The sequence below is a fragment of the Glycine soja genome, chromosome 4 (genome assembly GCF_004193775.1).
Source record: "Glycine soja cultivar W05 chromosome 4, ASM419377v2, whole genome shotgun sequence".
In the NCBI taxonomy this organism is placed as follows: domain Eukaryota; kingdom Viridiplantae; phylum Streptophyta; class Magnoliopsida; order Fabales; family Fabaceae; genus Glycine; species Glycine soja.
In genome coordinates this window covers 25400591-25412976 of record NC_041005.1, presented here as the reverse complement: position 1 = coordinate 25412976, position 12386 = coordinate 25400591, and the positions used below count along the sequence as shown (strand labels likewise).

The 12386-nt window shown below is 34.6% G+C and overlaps 1 protein-coding gene across 1 annotated transcript; it reads left to right on the top strand.

Annotated features, from left to right (window-relative positions):
- Window positions 1-11136: 11136 nt before the first annotated feature.
- LOC114410693 (uncharacterized mitochondrial protein AtMg00810-like) lies at window positions 11137-11622 on the top strand. The gene has a single exon (XM_028374640.1). The coding sequence runs from the start codon at window positions 11137-11139 to the stop codon at window positions 11620-11622; it is 486 nt and encodes a 161-aa protein (XP_028230441.1).
- The last annotated feature ends 764 nt before the right edge of the window (window positions 11623-12386 follow it).

The window sequence follows — 12386 nt, the reverse complement described above, 5'->3', positions numbered from 1 at the left end:
TAGGTTTTAATTGACCTTAATTAGAATAAGAACAGAAAATAATGTATGATATTTATTAATGGGAGAGAGTAATATTGGAAATATATTTTTGGTGAATAAATGATAGAAGAAGAAAAAACATCCTTTAAATTTGCAGAATATTCCTCAATGGTCGCTTTCATAAGGAAGAGGAGCACATGCAATTGTCTGTATTATTATTTGTTTCCTCTCCAATCAGAGTGCGCCACGTTGCATCATTTTCAACTCTGAGACAATGGTCAAATTCAAGACTATGTGATGATCCCGTAATGGATCGTTCACTTAAAGAAATTTTGGCACTCCAAAGTACATACAAACCATATTAAATAAAATATGGTGAAAAACTACTTATTAATTTAATCTTTAGATAAACGAGTAAAACTTATGTCCCAATGTTACATTGTTTCAAAGCATCCATAACCCTAAAATTAATAGTAATATAAAGTGGAGACCTAAACCTCTCATGTAGCATCCTCATCATAACCTTACAGAGACTCATCTGCAAGGGTGACATTCAGCCCAAACACAAATAAGACAAACAGACGGTGAGTGAGATACATCTCACAATAAATTTAAAACATTAAGGAAGTCATAAAGATATAAGATACATTTATAAATAATTGTGTTTCACAACGCAATCATGCCTCATCCAAATCAAACATTCCATACACAAATTCACACACGAAATGCAATACAGATTAGAATCGTAGACTCATATACATGTGGTATCATTTTGGAAAACATTGTGAATGTAGCCCAGGAGTACATGTAGTCAATGAATTGTCACACAATGGGCAACCCGACACTATCATTCTCACTGAGAATAAACTGTCGATGGCGCATTAGGGTGTTCCGGCCTTACTAGGATACTCCAACACATGTGATCAACATGAGTTTAAAGGAAATTCCAAATCGTTGCACCCCCAAGGTCAAAGTCATACGTCAACTCATTCATGATCTCCCTAGTTAGGTTCATAAGTGTTAGTAGCCATTTACGACTAACTTTTGTATAGAAAAGTTTTCCAAAATGTATATAAATCTCCCAATTTATGGTTCTTTTTGGTAAGATTGTAAATAAAATTGCTTTGTTTTGATCTCTGCTTAGTAGAAGCCTTTTACATGGAATTAATGTTAAATTTTCTTTAATTTCAGGCAAAAAGGAGTTATTTTGAAGAAGTGTCAAATGAGTAATCACGCTAAGAGAGCTCAATGCGCTTAGCGCGCATCAACGGCTAAGCCCAACACCAACATGCTTAGCGAGTAAAGGGGAATCTAGAAAGGCATCTACTATGCAAGCACGCCCTTAGCGCGTTATCAGCTCACTAAGCGAGTCGTCTGTCGCTTTCCAGGCTTAGCGCGAGATTGACACTAAGCTCAAATTCACTTACTCGTGCTAAGCGCGAGAATGGCGCTAAGCACGACGTCGAGATCAGGAAGCCCTTTTTAAGCCTAATTTGCACAGAATTAAAGGGGGAGCCGAAAAGAGAACTTTACACAATTGAGAGGCCTGAAGAATGTGAATTTCAAAGAGCATAGAGCAGAGCAAGGGGCCAAGTTTTCATCTTTTAGGGAGATTAGTGAGTTTTTGAGAGATTGTGAGATTCCTAGAGGTGGAGGAGACATCCCCACTCCTTTGTAAGCAAACAATTTCTCTTGATTCCTCTTCTTCAGTGTAAAAGAAGCTTCCTTGCCATGAAAGGCTAAAATCCTCAGTTGGGGATTCTTACTGAGTAGTTGATGGAAACTCTTTTTCATATCTAATTAAGGTTGTTTTATGTGTTTATTGCTTCTATCTATGCTTATTGTATGCATGCTTGTGGCTTGATCACCCATTTGTGTGTGCTGTTAGGGACTTTAGCATTGGGAAATGCACTGTTTCCTTAGAACTTGGTAGAGCAGGGACTGAATAACTGCATTGCTAGGGATAGTGTGCAGGGATTTAGTTTTCTTTATTATGTTGTGGGTATAATGATGTTTAAATTAGGCTAAGTTCAACAAAAGGGATCTGCGAACGAAGTTTGATTTAAATTAGTCCAAACTCTGGAGGAATCGGTGTTTGGTATTTATTTTCCTTAGCATAGAACACAAGAACATCTTTAATTAGAAAAACATCTTTAATTGCATCAACTTACTCAGTAGGAGGACCCAATGCCTTTAGATATCTGTTTTCACACTTACTTGTTCTCGTTTATTGCTTTTACTTAGGATAAAACATAATTTTGCTTTAATTCACAATCATTAATTTCTGTTTGCAAATGCCTTCTTACTTAACAAAACTTTGCTAAATGAACAAGTTCCCTGTGTTCGATACTCGGTTCATTCCGTTTTAATTATTTTACTTGGCGACCCGGTGCGCTTGCCGATAAGCCACTCCTATATAAAAACAAGTAATACCAATTTGGAAGAGGGAGTAATCAAGTATTCTGGTCGAACAATAAGCATCCTTCACTTCCAAAAACATATGCACATGGTTTATTTTCGAATTCCCTTGGAGATTCCTATCCCGCAAGAATAGGTTCTTCTAACATTTTTTGCAACACATACGTATACCATGACATACTACTTTCACATATACTTGTGGACATCATGCATTCGTCACAATATCAATCATGAGCACATTCACTCATTTACAAAATAATATCATCACATCACTTCATTCATCAAATCATATGTATAATACCATGCATCGTACTACCACTCATTATGATATCAAGATTACACACTCATTTTTCCTCCTACGTTACTATAACCTTCATAGAGTATAATAATGATGTCTAGAGTTTTAATAATCCTATTAAGTTGGTTCTTATCTTTTTAGAAAGATAAGAAAGTTATCTAAAACTTCTATGTTGACCTCAAAATTCCTTTCAATCGTTTAGAAACCTAAAATTAGGAAAAATACAAACTGACCGCATAATTATGACAGCTTAACCTTTACTCGCTAAACTTGCAATATCTAGAGTTATATAAATCTTTTTTTAGTGAAATCAAATCCCTTAACTAGATAAAACCAATGGCTATAACTCTTATGAAGAACACAAAGTCTAATTCAATTAGTTAAAAATACGTTTTGGTATTCTAAGTTAACATTTTCTATTTGAAAATTAACATGTGCATCCAACATCAATTATCAAATTCAATTTCAAGAACATCAAAAATACAAAAATGAAATTCACCCAAATCATAACAAAAAAAGTGATTTAGGGTATTCATAACCCATCCAAGAAAATAAACTTGCTATAATAAAAAAACCTAAGATCATACAATCTACCTATGGCTTATTACCACTAAAACAACAAAAGAAAAAGAGAGAACCCACTCCCCCTAACCTCAAATGAAGCAATTCCTCAACAAAGAAAAGAAAGACGATCTCGTGACCACTCCCAAGAACACATTGACCCAATGGTTTTGTCCACCACGATATCCATGACAACTCTTACTATGGTAAAAACTTGGTTGTGATTTAAAACACAATCTCAAGTCGTCTAATTTTCCCTTGTTTGACAACTCAAGGAAATATAAAAATATTAGCTGAGGGGCTCCGTGCCTAACGCATGCTAAGCCCACTTAATTCTTTGGTGCATATAAGACTTGTTGGTCTCCTCTATATATAGGGAAAGAAAGGGGCCAATGAGGTTATTTTGTCCAATGTGGGACTTAGAGTGTTTTCATGATCAAGTGACCTACTTTGGAGCTAATTTTCTCTAAGATAAAAGTTGATTTTGGTTTCTAAGGTGTGTGAGTGAATTGTAGCTTTTTCAGAAATCTTTCCATCGACGTAAAAAACACCTCAAACGAACAAATATAACTCAAGATATGAGGTGGTCTATCTATGATTGTCATCATAAAACTAACACTAGACTTGGACAACTTTTCAAGCATTTTAACTATAAGAAGTTAATATAATACTTTTCTAACACCAAATATAATATAATATAATAAAGACAACAACAACAACAACAACAACAACAATAATAATATACACAAAATACACTTATGTATAGAAACATACACACTATCACAACACAAGTGCATGCTTAGGATAAAACCAATAATATACAAATAATAATAACAAATATTTACAAAAAATATAACAGAAGGGTCCTAATAAAATTTCTCCTTATGGTATATTCCTAATACTTAAAACTTGAGGTGTTACCGACATTCCACAAACAAACCTCCTTTGTTCAAAGGCATCAAGTATGACTACTAAAAGAAGAGGATCATTGCACATTTTGAATCCATGCGCATTGACATGTGGGACATGGTGGAAAATGGAAATCATATTCTATTTGATGAAGATCTAAATGATATCCCTAGAAACAGGTGGACAAAAAAGCAAAAGCAAAGATTTATGCTCAACTCATGTTTTCCAGTGGATGAAAATAGATGTGGGACACCCTTGCCATAACATACGAAGGGTCGTCACAGGTAAAAAGGAACAAGCTAGGTTTCCTCACACATAAGTATGAACTATTTACTATGGAGGAAGGTGATGCAATCCTACCCCGCAAGGGCATTGGATAAAAGACTCCAAGAAGATTGGGCCAGAGATGCAAGAGAAGGCCTTAGGATTCTCATGAGCCTTAGGGTAGATTTCGGGCCCATGGACTAAGTATGAGCCTGCTTATCTTTGTACATATTAGATTAAGGTTTCATTATTTTTGGGACTTGTATTTAGAGCTCCATAATATAGGTAAGGTACCCTAGAAATGTAGGATTTTTCAGCCCTTGTATTTTAGGGCACCTAGACTAGTTTTTGTATTAGGGGTAGTTTTGTAATTTCACATGCATTAAGTGAATATTTGATGTGTGTGGTTGGAAATAAATTTAATTGAATTGGGAGAAGCCCAATCCAATTAAATTTTAGAGGGGGAGGTGAGCATTTGCTTGCTACACCCCATTGTCACATCATATAGTCACACTTTGTGCATGTCATTCATGCTTTACATGCCTCATGACACCTAAGCACACTTAGTAGAGAATCTTGGACTTGATCTTGGATTAGTGGGCTGAACCATAGCTAAAATTCACTAATCATAATTAGTGAAATTTGACTCGACAAATTCAATTTCAAATTCAAGTGAAATTTGAATAGAAATTCAAATTTCCCTCCAATTTTGTGTGACACTTAGGCTATAAATAGAGGCCATGTGTGTGCATTTTTTTCAACTTTGATCATTTGAGAATTAAACTTTAAAGTTCAGACCTCTTTTGAGGCACTAAATTTCATGCTCCCTCTCTCCTTCCCCCTTCATTATTCTTCTTCTACCTTCAAGCTCTTATCCATGGCTTCCTATGGTGGGGAGCTTCTTCTAGACTCATCTTCTACTTGAAGTGGCGTCTCCATTCATCTTTCTCCTTCTCCATTCTGCTGCAATTAGACCTCAAGAAGCAAAGGAATCCATTGATAAAGAAGATCCAAGGCCTACAAGCTCCACATGGAGCTACATCAGAAGGAGAAGACATACAATGTATGTCTAGTTGCTTCCAAACCATATTAAATGAGCTAAGGTCTCTAGGTAGAACTTTTGATAATTATGATCATATTGATAAAATCTTGAGAAGTTTGTCTAGAAAATGGAGACCGCATGTAATAGCTTTAAGAGCCCTAAAGAATCATGACACCATGTCCTTTGAAGAGCTCCTTGGAACTCTTAAGTTCATGAACAAGAACTTCAGAAAGATGAAAGACTTAAGAAAAGGAAGTCTCTGGCTCTTAGCGTCTAGAAGACCAAGAAAGCATCATCCTCCAAGGATTCATCTTCAAAATCAGCATCTAGAAGCTCGTCCAAAGCTCTAAGTCTAGAGAATGAGACAATCACTAAAGAAAAAACTTGTTCTATTAGAAAACTTTTAGGAGTTGAAAAACAAACTGAAAGATTTGCAAAAAGAATTGAAAGAACTTAATGAACTTCTTGATTATCAAAATGAAGAAAGAAATAATCTCTAGAGAGAGAATGCACAAACACACAAAGATTATGAGGATCTTGAAAAGAGTAAATATAATCTTTGGGTGGAATGTGAAGAACTCAAAAGATCTATGCAAGTTTTAAATGAAAAACTTTTAAAGAATGAAGAATTTAAGGGTTAATCTCAAGATGTTGTAAAACTTCATGAGGAAATTGAAACCTTAAAGTCTACATTAGCCAAATTTGTTGGTGGAACAAAAAGTCTTGCCAAACTCTTAAGATGTTATAGATGTCCCATCGATAAATCTAGAAATGAATATGGGGGATAAATTTATGTTCATGATGAAGATATTGTTGTTTGCTTCCCTTGTTGTAAAGTTGGACATATGACATCCAAATGCAAGGATTAACCTATAAAAGGTGTTTCCAATGTATTTAAAACTAACAAGAGAGGATCCAAAAAGATTTAGGTACCTAAGGAAAAGATAATTCTTGTTGCATATGTCCTTGACAACAGGAAGCAAATGTCTATCATGGTACCTGGACAGTGGTTGCTCATGACACATGACAGGAGAAAGATGTATGTTCCAAAGCTTGACTCCCTATCATGGTGGAACCGTCACTTTCAAGATGATACACTCATATCCATCTACTGATAATGCATTATTTGTTGAAGGACTCAAACACAACCTATTGAGCATAAGTCAATTATGTGATAATGGATATGAGTGTATCATCTTGAACAAGGATGGGTCTCTACTTTTTTCTACTAAGAGAATAAGCAACCTCTATAAGATCAAGTTGGGTGAACTGCCTAATAAAAAGGTATCATGGTTGTTGTCTATCAAAGAAAATCATTGGATGTGACATAAGAAACTTGGTCATGCAAGCTTGAGGTTCATCTCAAAGCTATAGAAACATAACCTTGTAAGAGGATTACCAAGTATGCCATACAAGGATGATTTACTTTGTGAGGCATGTCAAAAGGGAAAACAAATCAAAAACTCTTTTCAAGTAAAAACATTATTTCCACCTCAACACATCTAAAGTTGTTACATCTTGATATGTTTGGTCTAACTAGAACAACATCCATAAGTGGAAAGAAGTATGAACTTGTCATAGTGGACGACTACTCTAGATGTTGAATTAGAGTGTTTGAAGATTTGAAGACTAGTCTTAGGATCTTTTGGTTTTAATAATTTTGCAATGCCAAACATATTTCTAAAGTTATGGAATTTGTATTGGATGTTCTTAGACTTAGCATGTTGAGTGTTTTAGGCTTTGTGGTTATCAAACATGAAAAGATATAAAAAGTTTCTATGAGGCAATAAGTTCAACACTGTGTAATAGATTATTGATTTTAAGTAATCAATTACAAAGTGTTAGAACAAGAAACAAAACTTACCTCTCTTGAAATATTGGCAAGTTTTATCGAATTAATTGATTACTATGTTTTGTAATCAATTACCACTTACTGTAATCAATTAGATCGTATCTAGAAACTTAGGAGCTCTCTGTGTTTCAAAATAATTGATTGCCACTTTGATAATTGATTATTCCAGAAATCATATTAGCTTGAGAAGCTCTCTGTGAAACAAGATAATTGATTACCTTATTCTATAATCGATTGCCATATTTCTGAAAATGCAGAACAAAGAATAATTTGAATGAATTAATTGATTACCCCATTTGTTAATTGATTAAATCCATTTTTTCTGTTAAAATTATATATACCCTCACTTATTCATTCTCTTTACTGACTCTTGATTAGATCTAATCTTTTGAAAATACTTTATGAGAGTCATCTAAGGGATCCACTCTGCATTTCAACAAGAGATTCATGATGATCAAGATCCATTCATTCTTCATCATGATTTGACCAAGAAAAGAAAGGCTTGAAGATATTGTGATTTGCGCATTCAAGTGTATTCAATCTTATTTCAATTTCTTTATAATTTCTAACCTTGATTAGGGTGGGTTATTAAGGGTTTATGTGAGTTCATAGGGATTCAACTCCTGATCCTTCTCTTGCAGGATTCAAGAGAATAGTAGAATTTTAAGGAATTACTTGTGCATAGTGCTTGTACTTGGTTCTCTATTAGTGGAAGTTTTAAGGGGTCTTAAAACAATTGGATGTAGGTCCTTCAAGGACTAAACCAGTATAAATCTTGGATATTCTTCTGGATGTAGGGAATTCTGTCTGTGATTCTCTCTTTCTCTAAACCTTTTCTTTGATAATCAATCTTGGTAGTCGAATAGTTGTAAAATGGCCACAATACTCTATTTTTCATAGAATTGTGCATTCATTATTTTCTTTGTTGAAAAATCTTTACTATCTAGTTTTTGAGAAAACCTATATTACATTGAGGGGTTAGTTTTAATTCAATCTTAAAGAACAAATTGTTAACAATTTGAAAAGAACCCCCCTTCTAGATTCCCGGTTATTCCAACAATTGGTATCTAGAGATAGAGCCTTCAAAATTAATCAAGATTTTATCAAAAGACTTTGATATGGCTCGGAATCAATTACCATTTTGTGAAAGGTGCATCCATTAAAAAACCTCCACTCTTTTGTGACATGAACTATCCCTTTTGGAAACTTTAGATGAAATTTTTTACAAAACCTATTAATAAAGGCATTTGGAATGTGGTGGTAAATGGTTGCACAATTCCAATCCAAGTTGTTGAAGGCAAAACTATAGAGCTGAATTATGGTTTGTAGATGAAATTAGAAGAGCTGAATATGACTCTAAAGCCATGAATATCATTCACTTGTCCTTGAATTGTAATGAATTTTTCAAGGTGTAGGCTTGTACCATGACAAAGGAGATATGGGATCTAATACAAATGACTCATGAAGGTACTTTGGAAATTAGAAGAGCAAGGAAGAATTCTCTCATTCAAGAGTATGCGACTTTTCAGATGCAACAAGGAGAAACAATTTGAGATGTTCCAAAAAGGTTCACTCATATAGTGAATCATCTTAAGGGCCTTGGAATAGTGTTTGAGAAAGAAGAGTTGAATGTAAAGATATTAAAGTCCCTCAATAGAACATGGCAACAAAGGTCACGACAATCTCCAAGTCCAAAAATCTTACCTTTATTAACACATGTTAAGTTGCTTGGAAAATTAAGAGAATATGGAATGGACGTGACTAGTATGGTAGAAGAGGAAGCTAAATAGAAGAGAAGTATAGGCTTAACACTAAAATCCTGCATACCATCTAGTGATGGGAGTGATGAAGAAAGTGCATAAGGTTCAGAGAGCGAGAATCTAACGTTGATTGTTAGAAAATTCAAGAAGTTTATGAAGAACAAGAATCCCAAAGGAAGATCCTTCCAACACAAGAAAAAGTTTAAGAAGAATGACTTAAACTCCTCTAATTTTACTTGTTTCAAGTGTGGAAAATTAGGCCTCATGAAATCTGAATGCTCCATTTTCTTAAAGAAACAACAAGGAGGAGAAAAAAAGGCAAAAGGTCATAGTAAGAAGAAGAAGGCATAGATAGCATGGGATGAGAATGCTTCTAGTACTTCAAGTGATTCAAACAATGAAGAAAAGGAAAATCTCTATCTTATGGCGAATGGTGAAGTCGAAAGCATAGCAAGCACTTTTGATTCTGAAATTTATCTTGATGAAATCTATGATAGGCTTTTAGATGCCTTCAATGAAATGCATGAAAAGGCTCAAAAGTTATCTCAAGCCTATAACTCTCTCAAGGGAAAGTTGAGATGGCATGTGGATAAAATAATAAGTTGTCAGAAAGAGTTATCTAGTTTGAAATTGAAAGATAAGGAACTTGAAAAAGCACTAGAAAACTCTTCTTGCAATGACAAAACTATCTCCACATCTTCCCCTTCCCAATGTGAAATGTGTAAGGAACCTAAATCAAAAAATGAATATTTGCTAAAAACCTTGTCCAAATTCACAATGGGAAGAGATAATCTAGATGCATTTCTTTCACAACAAAAGTGCAAGTTTAAAAAGGAAGGACTTGGCTATACTTTTGGCAAGAAAACCTTTATTACATTGAGGGGTTAATTTTAATTGAATCTTAAAGAACGAATCGGTAAACATTTGAAAAGATTCTATTCAAACCCCCTTTCTAGATTCCTGGTTATTCCAACATTGGATACTCTGAAACATCTAAGGCATACAAAGTTTACAACTCTAGAACCTTGGTAGTTGAGGAAGTTATTCATGTGAAGTTTAATGACACTGAGCCTGATAAATAATTATCAAAGCTAAATGAGTCCCTTGCAGAATTAAGACTAGAAGAAGGCTTAAGCAGCAAAGCATCAGTCAACACCAATATTAAAGCTACAATGTCTACCCAACATATGGATGGTCCTCAAGAAGAAGCAAGAGAACCCACTAGACGAAACATTAGAAAGAACCATCTAGTAACTCAAATCATATGTGATCCAATTGGAAGCGTCCAAACAAGGTCATCACTCTAATCACAAGGTCATACTACATTGATCTTAGAAGTCAAACTCAAACACATAGATGAGGCAATACAAGACAAGAACTGGGTGAAGGTTATCCAAGAGGAGCTCGACCAATTCCAAAAGAATGATGTTTAAAGAAGTTAGTAAAGCTCAACCAATTCTGAAAGAATGATGTTTAAAGAAGTTAGTAGAGCTACCAAAGAACAAGGTTGTTGGAGCCAAGTAGGTCTTCTATAACAAGTTGGACAAGAATGGTAAGGTTGTGAGGAACAAGGCAAGGTAAGTTGCCAAAAGTTACTCACAATAGGAAGGTATAGATATAAAGAAACCTATGCTCTTGTGGCTCGTTTAAAGTCAATACAAATTTTACATTCATTTGTTGCTCATAGTAATATGAAGTTATATCAAATGGACGTAAGAAACACATTCTTTAATGGACTCATCCAAGAGGAAGTTTATGTTGAACAACCTCCTAGATTTCAGAGTGACACTCTTTTTCACCATGTTTTCAAACTTAACAAAGCATTGTATGGACTCAAGAAAGCTCTTTGAGCTTGGTATGAAAAATTGAGTTCTTTCCTTTTGGAAAATGGCTTTGAAAGAGGAAAAGTGGACACAACCTTTTTCATAAGAATTACAACTCACAGTTTATATTAGTACAAGCGTACGTTGATGACATTATATTTGGTGTTACTAAGAAATGTTATGTGAGGATTTTTCTAAGCTGATGCAGAAGAAAATTTGAAATGAGCCTGATGGGAGAACTGAAGTTTTTCCTTGAACTACAAGTAAATCAAACAAACAACGAAACTTACATTCTTCAAACCAAGTATATGACAGAACTTCTAAATAAGTTCAACATGGATGATGCAAAAGAAATGAAGACACCTATACATCCAACCACATACCTAGGGCTGGACGAAGAATCTAAAAAGTTGTACAGAACCCAATATAGAGCAATGATTGGATCATTGTTATACCTTACAGCGTATAGGCCTGATATAATGTTCAGTGTTTGCTTATGTGCAAAGTTCCAAAAAGAACCAAGGAAAGTCATTTTATCTGTTGTTAAACGCATTTTTAGATATCTTATTGGAACTTATAACCTTGGTTTATGCTTTAAAAGAACGAAAGATTTTGGACTCACAAGCTACTGTGATGTTGACTATGCTGGAGATAAGCTTGAAAGGAAGAGTAATAGTGGAAGTTGTCACTTCATTGGTGGCAACTTGGATATGTAAGAATCAAGGTTCAATTGTGTTGTCCACTATTAAAGCAGAATACATATCAATTGCAAGTTGTTGTGCTTAACTTCTTTGGATAACGTACTAACTTGAAGACTACAACATCTATGAGAGTAAAATTCCTATCTTCTATGATAATAAAGTTGTTGTCGGTCTTTCAAAAAACCCTACATTGCATTCAAGGGCAAAACATATAGAAATTAAGCATCATTTTATAAGAGACCATGTTTAGAAAGGGATAGTGGATTTACAGTTTATACCCACTGATCAACTTGCTAACATATTCACAAAACCCCTTACTGAAGAAAGGTTGATTTTGTTAAGAAGTCAACTTGGAATGGACTTTATAAAAGATTAAGTTAATATCTATAATGGACGCAACATTTGCTGAGTCACTTCTTGGATGGCAGGCCTAATGGTTATTTTTCAAAAAACCCACACAAAACCCTAAACAGAAACCCTCAAAAGACATTTTCCCTCTCTCAGAAATACCCTTCACCTTCAAACTCTTTGCAACTCAAACCCTAACCAAGAAAACCTCATCTATGCCTTCTAAAAGCATACTTGAAGAAACATGTATTCCTAACATGAAGATTACCGCCACCCACACTGATGACAAACCAATCATCCATGTCGAACACTTAATGAGTTAGAGAAAGTTGGTCTCAAACTTAACGAGACTTTGTTGTTCTGTAGAGCAAGGATGTACTTCAATGAGCCTCAACTTATCTACCCAGAGCTAATAAGGATGTTCTAGAGAA

Excerpts from the sequence above, each read along its gene's own strand:
- LOC114410693 (XM_028374640.1), top strand. The coding sequence starts at position 11,137 with ATGGGAGAACTGAAGTTTTTCCTTGAACTACAAGTAAATCAAACAAAC.